The sequence below is a fragment of the Cydia splendana genome, chromosome Z (assembly GCF_910591565.1).
Source record: "Cydia splendana chromosome Z, ilCydSple1.2, whole genome shotgun sequence".
NCBI classification, from domain to species: domain Eukaryota; kingdom Metazoa; phylum Arthropoda; class Insecta; order Lepidoptera; family Tortricidae; genus Cydia; species Cydia splendana.
Genome location: NC_085987.1, coordinates 26,620,848 through 26,640,694, shown reverse-complemented (window position 1 = coordinate 26,640,694; position 19,847 = coordinate 26,620,848). Strand labels below are relative to the sequence as shown.

The window sequence follows — 19,847 nt, the reverse complement described above, 5'->3', positions numbered from 1 at the left end:
GTCTACGCAATATGTGCCCGAAATATGAGAGGATGCGTTGTTGGCATATGGTGGACTGACGAGTTTTCACTCGGAGCTGATGCATTGGTACGTTTCGCAGTCCAATGTATTCTCAACATTCGTCTCCAGCACTAATTAATATGGAAAAGTGTTAGAGAGAGATGGCTTCGATACGCTACGGAGCGTTAACGATTAGCACGTTGGCTAGCAGGGCTCGTAGCTATCAATTTGTTATAGCTTGCTTCATTCGCCACTGGTCAGCTGTGATGCCTGTGATCATGATCACTCACAGATTTCCTTTATTGCGAGGTACTTCTTCAATAACTTACATTGATTGAACGCTAATTGGTATCACATTGTACAAAACTAAGTACGCTTTTTTAAAAGGAAATAAGTGCCTGCTGCTACGCCGTCGTAGCGCTAGCGCGGAAAAGTTCAATAAGTTGTGCAAGATTCAATGCCCTGAGACTCTAATCATTATCAAATCATATCTAAATTTAATGTTTTCAATAAAAGGGACGCCAATTCAAATAGTCATTTCTTCAACCAAAAATGTCACAGTAGTCAGCTAACAGAGCATTTCCATAACCGTTTGATAACTAGTAATTACTATTTGAATAGGCCTTTACACTGTTAGTTTTCAGTTTTAGCAGGGTTTGAGCCATTTCTAATGATTGTATATCCTAATGCTGCCAGTATATATTGTACTAAATATTATATTTTACTTAAAGCGGTATTATTACCGCGGGAGGATCACTTATTTTATTTATTTTAAGATTTTTTTTGGGTATGAACATATGGGCCAGACCTTATATTATTTTATTTAAAGTTGAGCTGAGGTTCAGCGGTGTGTAAATGTCATTATGTGACATTTGTTGTTCTAAAGTTAAGTGTTCTTCCACGAGACTGAGCTCTGACTTATCACAACCCTCTTTGACATTTGCTAAAGAATGTAAAGATCACTCGCGCTCTTTAACTACGTAGGTATAATAATTAACGATTGAGGTCTGTCAGTAGAATCCCCATTCATTCCCATAAGCTTGATAAACATAAGAACCCATACCAACCTTCAAATAGTGTCCTGTTAGTAAACTTCGCACCTACTTTACCTATGTGTGTATTTAAAGTTTCGAGTAGGTAGGTCAAATATGTGACTATCTGCCGTATTCGAACTTCAAGATATTCACAAGAGACGACACGTACTAGATCCATTTTAGATACGTTATAGTTTAGATATCAACTAGTTCTCTTTTGCAGCGCAATTCGGACAACCAATGTCACTTTTACGTTAGATAGAGAAAGATATCTATTAGATGTGAATTGGATCTCTAAGTCATATCCTGTGGAAATCGTTCAAAGAGTATCTCCAGAATCGCGCAAATGTCAAATTTGACAGGTTAGATCTTAAACATATCGTTATCGTATCTTGGTGATGTCTAAAAGATATCTAATAGATGTCTATTTCAAAATCCGAATCGGGCCCTAGGTCGAGTTTTATCAACAGGTGTCTACAGGTAGGATGACGCTACTGATAATTAATAAGCAATACATACCTGCCGGCCTAGCCAAGGTTACAATCGCTATCGCTTCGACAACGAAAAGCTTTATGTCTCTCTATCACTCTTCCATATTAGTGCGACAGTGACAGTTGCGTTTCGATCGCTATGGAGCGTAAGCGATTGGCATCTTGGCTACGCGGCCTGGGCATCACTGTTTCACATAACTTGAAATGGGACACACATATCACCAAAATCACCAAGAGAGCAAATTCTATGCTGTATAATGTATATGATCCGGAAAGCATTCCATGTTATTACTAAGGAACTATTTATTAGAATATACAAGTCATATCTTCGTCCTTTACTTGAGTATGCTTCTCAGATATGATCCCCCTACTTTAAAAAAGACATCACATTACTGGAAAAAGTTCAGCGAAGAGCAACTAAAATGGTTGCTTCATTGAAAGACAAACCATAATATATGCATGAAGAACGGCTTCAAGAATTAGGTCTTACAACATTGGAGGATAGAAGGAAGCGAGGCGATCTTATTGAGACTTACAAAATCTTGTCCGGTCACTACAACACTTCAAGTCAGAATGTAGGGTTGAGAGAACACTCTAAAAAAACTTGTCAAACCTCCGTGTGCTAGTAACCCCAGTAACTTCTTGCCGAATCGTCTGTGGAACTCTCTACCAGAAACTGTTATTAGTGCACCGTCGGTCAACACTTTCAAAAATAGAATGGATACACATTTTAGAACTTTAAAAAGTGCAAAATAAAATACAAGTGCTTCGATATACACACATGAGCTCTAAGAGCTGCTAGTGTATCAAATAAAATAAAAAATAATAATATAGCGTTCGTGGCCTAGATGGCACTAAACCGCTTCCGTTGTTAAAGCGGTAGGTACCTATATTAAATAAAATAAATAATCTTTAACAAAAAACACCAGCTTCCCAAATTTTTCATGATCTTCATCAGCATCACTAAATGTGTGATATAAAACTTATAAATGCCGTTAAAACACAAAAAAACGAATTATTTAAATCAATCCGGCCGTCTTGGTAGAGTCGGGGAACATAAGTAGGTAATTAGCAAAGCCCGGACGACGGGAGCAAAATAGTATTTTATACAATCGTGATATAATAGGGAGCTTTTGAGTCGAGTACCGTGCTTAGGCAACGAAGCTTGCTGAGTTGCCTAAGGAAGGTACGAGATTGAAAAGCTTGTTTATATCACTATTGTATACAATACTTTTTCTACGAATCAACAAGGAATACTTTAAACTAGTAGAATCATACAAACAAATCAAACTAAAAGTATACAGCTAAGACACGCAGGCAGCCGCGATACCTTCATACTGGTACGCGCCCCGGGCTGGTCAACGACACCTTCTCGTAACTCATGAGGCCCTGGTACTTGCTCCGCGCTACCTTCAATTTTTAGACAGTTGTTTTCTTGATTTTGGCCACCGTAGCCTATGGAGACTAACAAGCAACGCTAAGTGTAATATTGTGTAACAACCTGACATGTAATAATATGTTTGATCAATAAATATCTGATTCAAAAATTGGTCGTATGGATGTTGATAGAATAGTCGATATTTAATCAAGCACTAGTGAAAAGTGCATTTTTGTTCCCGTCGACCGGGCTTTGGACTAATTAGGTACCTACACAATAGGTACTTAAAAATAATTAATCCCTACGATGAATTTCAGAACCTCCTCTTTTTTGTAATCCATAAGAAATGAATACGTATAAGGCGTTATTATAGTACGAGTCAGGTACGAGTAGTTTAAATTAGCGAATCCCTAACAGTGTAGCTTCGTTAGGTACTAAATTCATGTAATGGAAGAGGGGTTGATATCAGATAAATAAGGAAATTAGATCATGATAAATTATTTTGGATAATTTTCGTACCTAAATAATAAAAAAGGTTAACTTAATATTGAAATCTGCAAGTAATTGACTAGCATTTCATCTGGAACAATCTAAATTATATAAATGATTACGTAAGAGATAAATTAACATAGACTTCAATTTAAAAATCTGATTTCACCCTTTGTATGCAGGTGTAATAGGATACCAAAATTTCTATAAATTAAACACTATTTTATTTCGAATACGAGATGTTACAATATCATGACCAGACATAGAAGTTTTTGTGGCAAAATAAAGTGATTGACAAAATGAAATATCGACATTTCTGTTATCGATGTTACCTTAACGTTAACGTTAGATATTTATTACATTTTATAAGAAGATAGCTACCGCGAAATACACAACACGTTCGATATCTTCTTCTCTTTAGATAGTTATATTGCTAGTTTTCTATTCTTTTGGCATTGTATACTAACTAAAGTTTACGTTTTAATTTTTAAGTACTAAAATATATGTAATAAAGAAATTATGCACCTACCGCTTTGTGATTGATTCGCATTATTGAAATTTCTTGGTAACTTACCTACAGCAAGTGGAAGTTACATACATATTTTAAATATTAATCTACGACTTATCGATAACAGATTTATCGATGTTTCGTTTTCTCATACAGTCGTTTTTGCCACAAAAACTTCTATGTCTGATCATGACTAAATAGGTACCGTAAAATGGGGTGAGTAGGGTTCGCGGGGAGAGTTGGGTTATGAATGGGGAGAGAAGGGATGAAAGGGGGGTGAGATGGGATTTTAAGGCTACTGCTACAAAAATAATGTATTCCAATTTAAAATGGAGCTACAGTAATAAATACTCATTAAAAAAAAACGATCTAACAATCTTCCAAAATCACCTTTGTATTAAAACCCAACTCACCCCAAATACGAGGGACTACGGGGTAAGATGGGATTTCCTGTTTATCGTCAAAGTTATGAAATGGAACTACCCAAAATAAAATAAAAACTAAAATACAAACGTTCGGAACACTTATTATAATCCATTCAGTTTGCATATGTAAAAATAAAATATTATCGTGGTTTGAATGTCAGTTTTGCACCTACTCACCCCATTTTACGGTAGGTACCTATAAATTTTTAAGTAGTACACTTCTTGAGATAACTTTCACGAACTTTTATTGCTAAAATAAAAAAAAAATCATCTGTGTCCTGTCAGTGTGCTCCTACTGACAGGTATATATTTGTTTTAAATCCGCTTCAAAATTTCCATTAAGAATAGGTGAAATTGATAATACATAATTAAATTGTTTAAACGTGTTGCAGTTCTAGCTCGTAGTTTCCAGCAATACACCCGACCCGACCCCTGCACAAACTTAAGCTAGGTTTAGACGGAGCCAGTTTCAGCGGCAGCCAGCGCTGGCTCGTTATGGCCTAAGATGCGGTATAAGGAATATCTACCCTCATCTGTTATTGTTGCGTACGGACAGAAACAAAAATTGTTACTTTTTTTTGTTATTTAATCGTATATTATATCAAATAAAAGCTTATTTTATATAAAACCTAACATTAATAGGTTGCCTTATTAAAAAGTTGGTCCAGTGTATGGTTGCCTAGATTTTTGATAAAAATCGGTTAATCTAGCGCTTGTTTATTCCCGCCAGTGCTGGCACGTGTGAGGACTAGCACCATCGTTACTGGCTTTGTCTAAACTTAGCTTTAAGCATTATGAATTATGTTGTTCGTGACAGCCAGCGCGCGTGGCGACAACTTTAAACATCCTTGTTCAAACTTCGTTCGTGTGCTCGTTCTTGATAATTGTCTGCAAACAATCGGTTCACTTTTGGCATTCATAGGAGGAGTAAATCAATCAAGAGTTTTAACCTCCCTAAAACTCTGGACCTGAGTTCCGACCCCTTTATACTCGTAATTGTTGTAGATGGCGCTATTTACTGTGTTTGTGTGCATGAAAATTGTCATCTTATCTACTGTTATTTTTATACGTAAACGTGAGAAAATGCAAACATATTAACTAGTACCATCTACAACAATTATAAGTCACGTGGCGTTCTATGGAGTTTAACATTTTTGATTACTTAATTTACTTTATTCTCAAGTGATACTATAACAGGTCCTTAATTGCGTCTTGCGTCGCGTTATAGACGGAGAGCTAGCTACGGCAATAGGTTTGCAATTTATAGAGCAACGAAATCCCTCTAGTTAGTGTGCCATACTATCCATGGTATAATAATATACTCCGCCTGGTACTCTATTCCGAGATTCGCGTATGACCTAACTGACACGGGCCGACGTCATCATGCTGTTTACAGGTTCTCAAACTTTAAAATGTGGGAGAATTTTAACCAACGGTGAAAATTATTTTAACGGCATTAATTTTAAGTTATTCATGTAGAAACATAGTAAAATAAAACAAATCTAATGTATTGAATTAAACTTTATTTATCTATACAAGACAAACGTTTGAAAAAATAATTCACAGTTACAGATTAATTACCAAGCTTACGACGTGAAAAGTTTGGAAAACACTGCGACTGCTGACACTGAGCGAGAAGGAAATAACAATTAATTCGCGTTCGACAAGGATGACGGTCAGGGCATGAAGTTATCTAGATCCGAATTGTCAAATGTGACAGCGCTATCCTGTGTTGCCAGTAATGTAAACAGAATTACCCGAACGTCTGAAATTTCTTTCGTGAATCGGAAGATAATGCTAACGAATAATTAAAAATGACGTGTTATTGTAAAATCTAAGATAAAATACATATAAATGAAAATTATAAAATTATAAAGAAATATTTTAACTTATTAACCATAGCTATAATGTACCCATGTAACATGTTATGTTGAAATAAAGTGGCAATGTTATTGTGACGTAGGCCCGTGTCACTCTGGGAATAGAAGACCATGTTTTATTAGACCATGATACTATCATTATTAATTAATTCGGGTGCCTGGCAGCTGTTCAGCGGTGGGTGTGAGAGGTGTCAAATAAATTGAAGGTGTACAATTTATAGAGCTCTGAGTTTGGTGTGATATAATAGCTAATTATGTATTTAATCCGAATATAACATTGCCAGGCGTTTTAATTTGCGAAAAAGTGCCAAGTCATCTCATTTACTGGGTCAAATTTTATCGTGATCGTTACCCAAAGGGTGAAAACGGGACCTTATTACTATAAGACATTGATATTATATTATTTATGCGCTTTTTGTTTACATAAATATACCAAGAATCGGTGATCAAGAACCAATTATTCTAATTCAGTGATCGATAGCGACCACATTGAACTAAGTAGGTATAGGATTAACCCCGAAATCACAAAAAAATTGGCTGTTTCATACATTTCGACTGGTCTGATGTTGATATTTTCTATGAAAGAGTACATTTTTTTATCGTGATTTCGGGGTTGGTCTCATAGTTAAATGTGGTCGCCATCGATGACTGAATTAGAAAAATTGGTTCCTGATCACCGATTAAATTTAACAGTGTTTTTATAAATAGTCTACCGTACCATCGTGGCCACAGTTACCTAAGTAACTAATCATTCGAAAACCTTATTACAACGAGATAATCTACTATTGGTCGGCTCTATTCGACAATGTTATACTCGTACATAATCAGAATGCAACGAAACGAAATAGTTAAGAGAAAAGATGGCAACATTTTTGGTCCCATCTGGCGAGGGTTTCCCCTGCCTGGCAGTATTCAATGAATCTGGCTTACACTGATTGATAGCTAGCGGAGAACGCTGCTCGACGAAGCGAAAAGATACTATCTAATTTTAAGAGCCGGCGGGTTACAATAATGTCACGTGAGACACTGTTTAAAGTAAATAGGTATTTAGGCGCCTTTGATACACCTGTTTAGGTGCTACAAGTGTAACAACGTAAAATGAGTGTAAATTCGTATCTAGGATAACGTTATTAAATCACTAATTTTCTCAAACTAAAACAAAATCGGCCAAGTCGGCCCATGCTCAGTGTGGGATTTCGTCCCATTCTGTCACAATAGGCCAAACGGGGGCTATTAGTATCATGTAGATTAATAAGCACAAGGGAGTAACTTCGCAGCGCTTTGACCCTACGTCTTTTTACTAAGAAGAGAAGTTTTTTTGCAATAAGTAACTCAATAACGGCTAGACCGATCATGTTCGCTATAGTTTTCATTTAAAGTATTTATTAAGCTTTTGTTTCACGATATTTTTCATATTTTGAACCCATGGTTTAAAAGTTATAGAGGGGGAGGGACACATATTTTTTTTCTTTCGGAGCTATTATATTTCCGAAAATATTCACTTTAACAAAAAATGGTTTTTAGAGACCCGATTCGTTTTTAAAACCCTATCCAACGAAATCCCACACTATTGGATCAAAGCAAAACAATTTTTTTTTTAAATCGTTTTGTATGGGAGGTACCCAATTTTATTTTTTTTAGTTTTTATTGTACCGTTCTGTCGCCATGCATGATTTATGTGTTCACAATAACTAACGGACATGGCGAAACTATAAGAGTTTCTAGGTGACTACGAAACCCTAAAAAATGAGTCTTTGTTACTGTTCAATTAATTTCACAGTGGAAATGTTATTTGTTATAATAGTATTTTTCATTCGCGTTATTGGCTTCTTTTTGCTAGTTATTAGTTATAAAACAATTTATATTATCCGGGGCAATTTATCAGGATATCAGCCCGCGCCGGTAGACGAGGGGTAATGTTAATATTGGTCGACGGCAAAAATGGGTATGAAGTTATGCTCTAGTATGCACTCTACTTTTCACTTCGATTGCGAGGAAAATAATCTGAAAAGTCTTACACTCAAGGCGAGGGCCCTAGTTTTATGATATCTAAATGGTTTTCTTCAAACATACAATAAGAATACATACCTACACACTACATTGAAAAAGTTTATTTTTTAACCCAAAATCAATGACATTTTTAGACTATACTTATACTTTGCACTTTGGCATGGCTATATAAATTAGTGACGCCAACAAAGCCGTACCTAAAATATCAGCAGCGGGACAATTTGGATTACGGGATAATTTCAACTTATTGAAATATCTTCCATGTTTTACATTATTAACTAGAGTCACACACAACACATCTTATTCGCTATCTGGACGTATATGGCACTCTAGTTTATAATGTAAAACATGGAAGATATTTCGATTATTTGAAATTACCCCATAGTCGTAATTGGCCCGCTGCACCTTACTTATTATTGGCCAAGTGCCGGTACCAGTTAAAAATGTTAAACGGACTGAGAGCCTTCAGCGGAAACCGAAAAACGATAAGTATTTCGTTATCTGGGTTGGTCCGGGAGGTCCTCTACACGTAATATGGAATCCCCTACACGTATGGAATGAATTTTTTGTTTCGCTTCAACACTATGGTGGGTCAAACTTTTGAACCAGGGGCCCAAAAATGAAAACATAAATCATATAATCCGCCGGTCCATTAAAAGGAAGTGATGGCCTGGCTGCGGCCCTCGGGTCATTAAGTTTGAGGCCAAGTTCGGGCCACTTGAGCATTTAATTCAGCCTATAGACACAACATGTAAAGAACTTAACGATAATAAGAAGTTTGGTTTGTTTAATTCTTACTCTACAGCGTTAATATGAGCTGGTATACAAATAGGCCGATAGGTATGGTGCTAACCATAAATCATTGGCGGAGGCCGCGGTCGGCGCAGCTTGTGTACAACACCAATATTAATTTGCTTTCCGCTTTCATGGCGCATATTAAATGCGGCAGTTGGCACCATGGCACTTAGTTTCGAACAACACTCTTATACTCGTAGCACGTGCGCTAGCCACTAGCCCCCCAGAGCCGCGTTATTCGAACTTTAACAATTTCTACTGAGGGTTTTGATAACGACTTGACATTGGTCACAGAGCTTCTCGTGCGCAATATTATTTATTTAACAAGCGAGAAGCACTACGAGTAAGGTTCATTTAATATCAAAGGAGAAAAAGGTTTTTTTTAATCAGGATTCGACTACAACAGAATGAAAACTATTTATTCAGTTTCTATTCTGTTTTAGGGGTAGGATTAATACCTATTCAATATGAAATATATGTATATGGGTTTCACAATGCTCTAAAAAATTTGGTTTCAAGTAGGTAGATAAGTGCGCGTGAGAACGTCGGTAACAATCCATTTTGCAATGAATATTACTCGCTTATTATCTTTTACAAAATATCAAATTCAGTGCGCCTATTAAAAAAATACTTTATCAATTTATTTTATATGCATATGTCCCTACCTACATGTTAATTGCTAAGGTTAACTATTTAAAATAATTGTTACGCATTAAATTAGGGATGCTAACGTGAGTTCCAGCACCTCTAGCATAACTTACCGCGACAGGCGCGAGAAGAAACAATTCGGCGCGACTTGAGGGCTTGTCGCGTGTTGGCAGCACAACTCACGAGCGAGAGCCGCGAAAAACTTGCGATGGAATAGATAAAAAAAAACCGGCCAAGTGCGAGTCGGACTCACGCACGAAGGGTTCCGTGCCATTACGCAAAAATCGGTAAAAAAATCACGTTTGTTGTATGGGAGCCCCACTGGAATATTTATTTTATTTTGTTTTTAGTATTTTTTGTTATAGCGGCAACAGAAATATATCATCTTAGGAAATTTCAACTGTCTAGTTATCACGGTTCATGAGTTACCTACACTTACAGCCTGGTGACAGACACACAGACGGACAGACGGACGGACAGCGGAGTCATAGGGTCCCGTTTTTACCCTTTGGGTACGGAACCCTAACCAAACATAAAATACACGTCATTGTACTGTACGTCATACTATATATGATATGATACATAATTGACGAGGTGCTCGAGCGCGACTCCGGGCACACGGTCGCTCATTAAAACATCCGTCAAAAGTTGCTCCTTCGCTTGCTTTTTCTTGTGCTTATTTATAGCTTTTCTTAAAGCCTTTCACGTGTCACGTGTTTAATGGACGTTTATTACAGATTGGACCATAGTCCAATCTGTAATAAACGGCCCAAAAAAAACGTAGAAACAGATTTTTATTTTTACTGTTGAATAATTATTGATGATCATTTTCACAACCTAGTGCGTTTTTGTATTAAAGTAAAACCACATTTTTTTAGCATTAGAAAAAGACTAGGTACTTACATAATATTGAGTTATATGCTACCAATATAATTGTTACATATTTAGTGTGACTTATTTTTCATAAGTGTTATTCAATAAAAATACACGTCAATGGTTAAGTATGTAGTCTTTTTTCTAATGCTACAAAAAACGAAGTATAAAGGAAGACATTTCGAAGATAATTCGTTTTTTAGTAAAATTATTGTACCTAGTCGTCATTTTTATTCCAATATGTAAAAGATGTTGAAGTAGGTAAGAAAAACAACCTAAAAAATATTTGTCAATGTTTTATTGGGCCAACCTGTACATGTAGGTACTTAATTTTTCTTTAAAACTATTCGCTTTCTGCTTTAAACTATTCCCTCTACATGCATTTAATATAAAGAGCCCCATCTGGAAGAATGCACATTTTTTTCTATGTTCCTGAAAGTTTTGCGCAAAACAAGAACATTGAGATGAGGCTGAGCCAAATAAAGACCAACCAAGTTGCGCCTCTTGATCTAATTTGGCGACTATCTTGATCCGGGTCGCCGACGAGGCCCACTCGACGCTAACATACTTACCCGCAACCTAAAATAACCATGCAACTGTGTGTCTTGAAAAAAAAAGGTTAAAATATAAAAAGGGGTATAACGGCTTTTATGCGAATGTAGGCCCTGGTAAAGTTTATTGAATAATTATTTGATGGGGACATTGGCAATTTGGGCCGTGAATACTGTTTTTAATGAAGCTATTCATCAAAACTGATCCAATCTCATCGAACTTAAAACTTCGAATAGGTAGCTCACGATTCACGATTTGGGTGTTGTATTTACTTACGAAAGATATCACTCTATACATAATGACTGCTACCTAAAATCTTGAAATCTGGGAAAGATGCATCTTGCTTCCGCAGGCACTTTAGCTTCCAAGTGGTTCGATAAGATGTTGCAGCGGGAACCACCGTTACGGAATACTTATCTATAAATGCCGTCGGGAAAAGACAGAAATATAAAATGAGAAACCTCATTACTTTCACAGATGCCGCAGCTCGGCCCGTTCAGTGACACTGGAACTATAAATACATACGCGTTATGAAATTTTAATGAGAATCGAAGAAATGACAACAATAAATCTTTAGATAATAATAGTTTCGCTTAATAGTTATTTGAATTAAACTTATGATAAGATGCAATAATTAAAATTGTGATTTAAATTAAACCTACGTACTATACCAAACAATGCGTCCAAATATTTCGAATTAGCATATTTAATTAGCGTATACTCGACCAAGTCGAATCCTGGTGAGGCGAGGTCCACCTGTGCTCAGCGGAGCTGTCACAGGAGCACGAAAGACTGTTAGTACGCGGGTTGTGATGGGATTTTAGCTCTGATCGTATAGGGCAGTACTTAGTTAAGGGACATGGTAAAAATGTGCACGGTGTCCCCGGAAGAGTTTGTGCCGCGGGCCCGATGCGCGACCGCCGCGCTGACTATATGAGTGGGGCCGGGTGCGAGCGGTAATGGTGTGACGGCACGATGGCAGCGGTCGCAGGGCTGTACGGCCTGGGCGACGACCAGCGCGCCCGGCATCGCCGCGGCCAGGCCAACGCCGAGCGCTCCGAGTCCAGAGACGACAACACCGAGGCGTGAGTACACCACACACACAAACATACATACTCGTATTTACACTTACTACATGTATTAAACGACGACGTCATATGAGTGAATAATGGATTGTGCTCGATCTTTTCAGATTATTCTAAAGGTCATATTGACTTATAAAAATCTAAGAAACTAGTCATACAAATAAGAAATCAAAAATATTGCCTACCTCTAATTATAAACGTTTATAATGGAGGTGGGATATAGAATTAGGGTAAGACCTCCGATGCTCGCGCGGGTTCGTACCTGGTGCAAATTATCAAGTATCCCCATCCAACGTGGTAACGCGGGAAGTGTGATGGACACCTTTGCATCCGGTGTAGCTCGTGGAGGTCTTTTTGAATAAAATATTATATTTAGCATAGTAATTTAATGATTTTATTCAGATACATTTATAAGTTTTATTTTTATGATTGTATATACTTACCGTTAGTTTTATTAAATAAATTTACTTGAGCTTTAATATACAAGTAGGTACCTAGGTATAAATATTTCATACTTTTAGGCATTTAATTTCCGACCCATTTCATACCTTGTCACAGTGACTATCAATATGAAAGTCGCTAGAGACCTCATACTTTTGTCGCTGTAACAAAGTACTAAAATTAAATGGGTAGGAAACTAAATTCTTTGACTGTTGTAAAATTATTAACAAGTTGATGAAAATACTGCTAGAGTCAGACCAAGAATAGTCTGCAGCGGATTTGATAGCCCACGCAGTGCAAGTGTTATTTTAAACGTCAAACTTCTATGAAATTATGACGTATAAATGACACTTGCACTGCGTAGGTTACCAAATCCACTGCAGACTTTTTTTGGTCCGACTTTATCTTTTGTTCATGTAGAATATCTAACAACGAACATAGGTACAAATCCACGCGTCCAAAAGTAAATCACTTTTCAGTACCTACATATACTAGGAATATCTAGCGGCCTGTATTATCTATCTAAAATCAATAACTTTAAAAGTTTTGAAAGTCTTAATTCGCAGTGTTTAGTTTTTCTTATAACATAGCAATACTTAAAACAGGATAGCAATAAAATTGTACATTACCTAATTTTAATAGGATAGCAATAAAAAATAGCTCTTTAATTTCCAGTGATGTTATGTTAACGTCAACCCCCAGAAATGCAACAAAAGGTACATATTTAAAGCATTATAAATAGGTGTTTTTATAAATATATATACCTACCACCTCAAACTATATATACCTACCCACTTAAGAGAATGAAAATAGATATCGCCCTATTAACATATTAATTACTAATTAGCGTCTGCCTGCGACATCGTTTGTGAAAAAGTAATATTTTCATATATGTACTACTTCCATTGTTTTCAACTCCTTGAGGGATGAGTTCCAGGTTAAAAACTATTCCTATGTCCTTCCCCGTGACTCAAACTCTTAGAGCATTTAATAACCGAAGTCGCCTTTAAGAGCTTACCCCTCTGCCTTTCCTTGCACAAATTGTACAAACTTTTGTATGGACTGACATGGCTATTTGTACGTTACGTACAAATCATGTAGAAATAGCAATACATTGGACGTCCCCTCCCTTGCAAAAATCGGCAGACTGTTTTGTACAGAAAATGACAGCCAAGGCATCTCCAGTTACTAAATGCTCTACGCTCAAACTACTTCCATACCAATTTAAATCGCAGACCGAATACACACACTCGCATATCGGTCTAAGCTAAGGATGTGGACTCGTGAGATATTGAGTATGGATTTGTAAGTTTGCCCACCATTAACAGCAATGGTGGGCAAACTTTTTTTACGGGGGGCCAGAAAGTTTAAGAGATTTCAGAGGAGGGCCAGAATTGCAGATGAAATGCATTTTCATTATTTCGCATGCCATATACTAATTATTTCGAAGGACCGGCGGCGGGCCAGAGAGTCCTTTTGCGGGCCGGAGCTGGCCCGCGGGCTGTACTTTGCCCACCACTGATCTAGAGTATTTACACTCTGCTTTTCTGTGCATGTCCCTATTGTATGCATACCCATTACGCAGACGCAAACAAGTAGTAACTAACGTAGATGTACCTAACATCTACGTCTAGGTGGATATATGTATGAATGAATCAGTAGGTGTGCTTAGGTATTACCTACTTAACCTACACCTAGTACTAATTAGTTTTAAAATGGAGTTCATGTCAACATAAATATTCTGCGCATTTTGAAATTAAATTAAAACTAAGTACTTATAAAAATCATAGGTCCTGGCTATGAACAAGAATGCCTTATTGAATCGCGTGAGGCCGCGGTGTAATCTCCCAGTTAATCCGTCATCAAACGGGTAGCTCCGCTGCAATTTTTCTATCGGATTTCTTCGTTTAACTTAAGAGAACAAACCGATGGAACAAACAAGTGAAGTATTCTGAAATTGCAATCATTTTGTTATTTAAAATTAAAGCGATAGGTAACTACACCTCTCCTTACTTAACTACGGCCCGATTCGAAATTTAGGATGGATTAGATATGTCAGTATCAAATGTGACGTTTTTGTTTGAAGAAACGTCACATTTGATAGTGACATATGTAATCCATATCGTATCTAGCCGTAATATTTGACGTGTCTTAAAGTTTGAATCGGGCAGTGTCACACAAAAAACATAATATTCAGTTTCTATCAACAGAAAAGTGCTGAAGTATGAAATAACCTGAAAAATATAGAATACTAACTTTCTTTTAGGGCCAAAATCAACGTGACAAAATGTAGTTTTCACAACCCTCAGCCTCGAAGACAGTTTTCTTTCATTTTAACGTGTTGAATGTTACGCGAAAGTATTTTGTATCCCATAGTGCACTTGTGATACGAGTTTCGAGAGTATCCCGCGTGGAACTGTCAAGCGGCAAAAAATTGTCGCTTTGATATTTGATATTTGGCCACGAGCCAGCGGCTTATCCTAATCGTTGTTATAATCGTGCTGCGGTAAAGCTAAAGCAAGGTTTGAAGATGAGTTCTAAGACACCAGTAAAGACTGTGCCATCTTGCGGAGAGAATTAGAACTGATGCAGACTACCGTGAAGTAGCGCCACCTAGCGTCGTTCAACAAAACTAATAATACTTCGTACGTAAATACTTCGGATCCCATGCGTGATCGACAGATGGCGCTAACGTGCCAAACCTTAATTCTAAAATTAATATTGATAGAATCAGAGACAGTTTTACTTGGTTTTACAAAAATATTATAGCTATGTAGTTGTTGCTTTTTAGGGTTCTGTACCCGTACCCTATTACTAAGACTCTGCTGTCCGCCTGTCCGTCCGTCTGTCCGTCTGTCTGTCCGTCCGTCTGTCTGTCTGTCACCAGGCTGTATCTCATGAACCGTGATAGCTAGGCAGTTGAAATTTTCACAGATGATGTATTTCTGTTGCCGCTATAACAACAAATACTAAAAACAGAATATAAATAATATTTAAGTGGGACTCCCATACAACAAACGTGATTTTTTGCCGTTTTTTGCGTAATGGTACGGAACCCCTCGTGCGCGAGTCCGACTTGTACTTGGCCGGTTTTTTATCTATTTTGGAGGCCAATTCAAACTTACCTACATGATGTCATTTAATTCTCAATCGCTAGTGCGTCAAGCCAACATATACCTATGTACAGTCACCATCAGATACAACGAAACGGCCAAGGTGCTCAAATATATCTGAACATGAACGCCTTGATAATAGAGGCTATGTTCAGATATTTGTAAATACCTTGGCCGCTCCGATATATCTCATGGCAACTGGATGGGCAAGTACGAGTGAAATGTACTCGCAAATGACAACCTTAAATATCAAATTGTACGTTCGAATTGGCCTCCTGAAAAGTGGAGGTGGGAATACCTACTACTGTGCAAATTATTTAGTTTAAGTATTTGATTATCGTTTTCTAATCTTACCATTTAACAAACCAGTAAGTAATTTTGGAGTTCAGCATAGTATATGTATACGATACCTTAACAACCCTCTTGACACGATACTTTTATTTCGTTATTTGGTTCTTAATTTTCGTGTCCCTCCTCCCGGCTGACAGAATGCCCGCTGTGTTAAAATTACAACATGCATCAATTTAGAAGCTGACCTAGAATAACATCAAGGGCGGCTGACGACGCTACATGACGGCGACGAAGCGTCTAGAGTCCTAGCATCCCAGCGTCGCACTGCTGTATCATTCCGGACACCAGCGGTAGGGGGAGGGAGGCGCGAGGCCTTTGCCACCCGCGGCCCGGGCTTGCGGGCCGGAGCGCGCCGCGCCGCCGTGCCGGCTAGCGGTGCATGAACAAGCTGGATCTTCCCGCGGCTTAACGAACGCTCGCTTCAAGCGAACCCGTGTACGAGTCATCAAATAATCTGGAGTTTGAGATCATACGTTGAGGGCGAACGCTCGCCTGAACTCGATGATCAACGGCCTACAGAACTAGGCTTATTGACTTTCCGATTTCATCATAAGCTAGTAAACGATTTACCTCCCAATTACCTAAGTATAGTTGTAATGAATCCAAAGACCTTTAAATAATTTGGATTAGATTATGAATATCTTATACGAGTACCTAGGTAGCTGCTTGGTCTCAAGAGTGTTTTGTGTAGTGTCACGTATATCTCTATTCAGAACTACTCATAATAAAATATTAGAAGCTCACGGAAACAACCGTACAACTATATGCCGTAATCGCCTTTAAACAACTTAAGGCACTGGCGTATGGTTTCGTTACGATACGATTGGTTAAGTTTTGGAGGAGGAAAATGTCGTGAACGAAACCTCGATTTCTGAGATTAATACTCGTGACCGGTCCACTTACCGGACCTTAAAACCGAGCGAGCCACCCCAAATTCTACTCTATTAATGATCCAAAAGGCCCTTTTAGCATGCCACACATAGATAAATTCAGAGGAACGCTATGCATCTCGCTCGTACTCGCATATTAGTGTAGCGTAGTAGAGATGTATAGAAAGTAAATTACGGAGACGTTAGCGTACAGGTCAGTTTTGACGCTGTCAGTGACTCATGGTACGGGTACAGGTTCGATGACAATTAAATTCGGTCTATAAGGTTCTTCAATTCCCTATTAATTGCACGTTTCATTTTTAGCTAATTTCCTTGAATTTTGGCCAGTAAAATACGAAGAAGTTGTACAGGTACAACTGTAGGGTCCTACAACAAATTATCAAATACGTAGCCCGAGGAGTGCTACGAGCTACGACATGCGGCGTAGCACGTCCTCAGAGTTGATCGTTACGTTGCCTTTCAGTTATACTAGCGACCCGCCCCGGCTTCGCACGGGTAATCCTTAACAATTTATACGAAACATTCCACAAGAATCACTCTATTGGTTGGTGAAAACGGCATGAAAAACCGTTCAGTCGTTTCAGGGTTTATCGCGAACATATATAAGTACATACAGACAGACGCAGTGGGGGACATTGTTTTATAAGATGTAGTGATAACATAAATGAATTTAACAGCTGGAGGCGCATGATGTCAAGAATATGACATACTTAGTTGTTGTGGTAGCTGTCCCATCACATATAACAACCATATTTTATCTATTAAGTAATATACCTACCGTAAGTAAATTCATACATTCTATAAGGGCCACTAACCCGGGTTAACCTGCTTACATTACCTACCTGCACAATAACAATTAGTAACGAAAAGGTCCTATGTATTTCCTCTCTCGGTTCTTCTAGGTTATTATTTAACCGTGTAAAATGGATCGCCGGGCGAAGCTGAAGCGTTTAATATCCAGGACGCGGCGTTACATCCCCCGAAAGGTATAGTAAAATAGGTCGTGTTTGTCCGCCTTCGGGTGACGTCACAGCTCCGAGCTCTGCAATCAGCGCATTGAACCGCGCGGTAGGGACGCTTTGCCGCTCCGCTCCGCTCCGTGCCGGCCTACTATAGGTGAATCACTTGCGAGATGCATTTGCATGTGTGCGTCAGCGTACATTGCCGTTCACACTTAGATTCAACGTTAATTGTTAACTAACATACTAGGTTTTGAAATAATCTATAGAGTCCTCTACATTCGATCGATATGAATGGTTTTGTTCGCGTGGAGGGTCGTCGCAAGCCCAAACGGTAAAACGCAATTCGGTGAATCCGGACCAATACAATGTTTTTATTGCCTTACCTTAGAAGAACCTTTTTTCTTAAAATTTATCTCCTTTATAATTTTATTAGTAGTTGCCCCGAACCGAGGCTTCGTGGGCCTTCAGCCTTCTAAAGCCTTAAGGTTGACTCACGCTAGACCAGGCCGGGGCCGAGCCGGAGCTTCCGGCGCGTAGTTTTCTATGGAAAGCACCAAGTGATCACCGATCAGCCGTCATAGAAAATGACATGTCGGTCGCCTCGGCCCGGGCACGGCCCGTTGTAGCGTGAGTCATCCTTTAACCTGAACGACATTACTTCTCATATTTAAACTTAAAAATTGTATTATTATAAGCACCGTTACGTCGGTTCTTCGTCGGGCCTTTTGGATAGGTAATCACCTACATTGGCCTTGGAGGAGCTTTAGCTAGTGACATTCAGTTGGATTCATTACCTCATTTTGGTGTGTAAGAGCATTTTCACACTATCCGATCCGATATCGGATGTCGGAAGGAAGTAAAATGTATGAAATATGTGTTTCTGTGTAATTTATTTATACATTTAATAAATCATAATTACTAAAAAAACGATAGATAACACAAAAAGGCGGACTTAATGCCAATGGCACTCTCGTGCAGCCGTTTTTGTCATAGGTGCTTTCCGACATCCGATATCGGAAAGGCGCTTCCGATAAATTCTGCCATGTCGGAGCTCCCCGTCAGCTGTCGGACCGATAATATTTGTTTGTGTGCTTATGTGTAGGCATGATGCTTTTTGTAGTGTGCGTGACCGCTAATGACGGCGCCCCGGCGTGCCCCCGCGGCCTGACTATGGGGGTGTAGGATCCTACACCCGATATCGGATCGGATAATGTGAAAACGCTCTAAGTTAGAATTGGCCTCCATCTCGTTCGCTTAAACTGACCGTCCACGTTTTTATTATATTTTTTATTGGACCCTTCTAGGTAAAATAAAAAAAATAAAAAAAAAATAATTTGCGACCCTTAACTCTGTCCTCGGCAAGTTTCTCCCATTTGTGAACCGGGATGTCGAAGGCGTGCAGGTCTCGCTTGGCGCAATCCTTATGTCATAACATTGGCCGACCGACGCTTCTCTTGGCATCAGCTATGGCACCAAGCAAAACACGCCGCGGTAAACGAGAAGGTTGCATTCGAAGCACATGCCCCAGCCAACGTAAGCGTCTCTGCTTTAGCAGCATAAAGAGGCTGGGCAGCTGAGCAATCTCAAGCACCCCTTCGTTTGTGACCCTATCCTTCAGGTGTATGCCCAAAATGTTCCTGATGCGGCAAGTTGTGGCTACATGTTTATATAGTTAAACCATCTTAAATGTCGTTTTTTGTGGGGTGTCGTTCTTCCCTTCTTGTGTATTTACTGTTACCCAGTACCTATTTAGTGTATCACTACAGACAAGTCAAGTACATTTTAGGTTTGATCAACTAGAGATCAACTAGAGAACCTTGGCAGATGCTGCCTCTGCGTGTATCCCATGACACGGGCAAAGGTAACATCCGCTCTGTATTCCCCTTACATTTGATTAAATTCAATAAATTGTCGAAAGGGGC

General features: G+C 38.5%; 1 protein-coding gene and 1 long non-coding RNA gene across 6 annotated transcripts in view; one reads left to right on the top strand and one right to left on the bottom strand.

Moving 5' to 3' along the window:
- Positions 1-19,847, top strand: part of LOC134804781 (potassium voltage-gated channel protein Shaker) — a 189,491-nt gene that overhangs the window by 106,862 nt on the left and 62,782 nt on the right. Inside the window, exon 1 of one of the 5 annotated variants that reach the window (XM_063778017.1) lies at positions 11,392-12,168. The exons of 3 other annotated variants lie outside the window; for them this stretch is intronic. In XM_063778017.1, the coding sequence (XP_063634087.1) occupies positions 12,059-12,168 (110 nt within the window). In that variant the 5' untranslated portion in view covers positions 11,392-12,058. Of the gene's footprint in view, positions 1-11,391; positions 12,169-19,847 lie in introns of those variants that run through there. One more of the 5 variants, XM_063778016.1, reaches the window with a different exon arrangement.
- The window catches only part of LOC134804932 (uncharacterized), a 297,802-nt gene that overhangs the window by 221,218 nt on the left and 56,737 nt on the right, over positions 1-19,847 (bottom strand). The window lies entirely within an intron of this gene.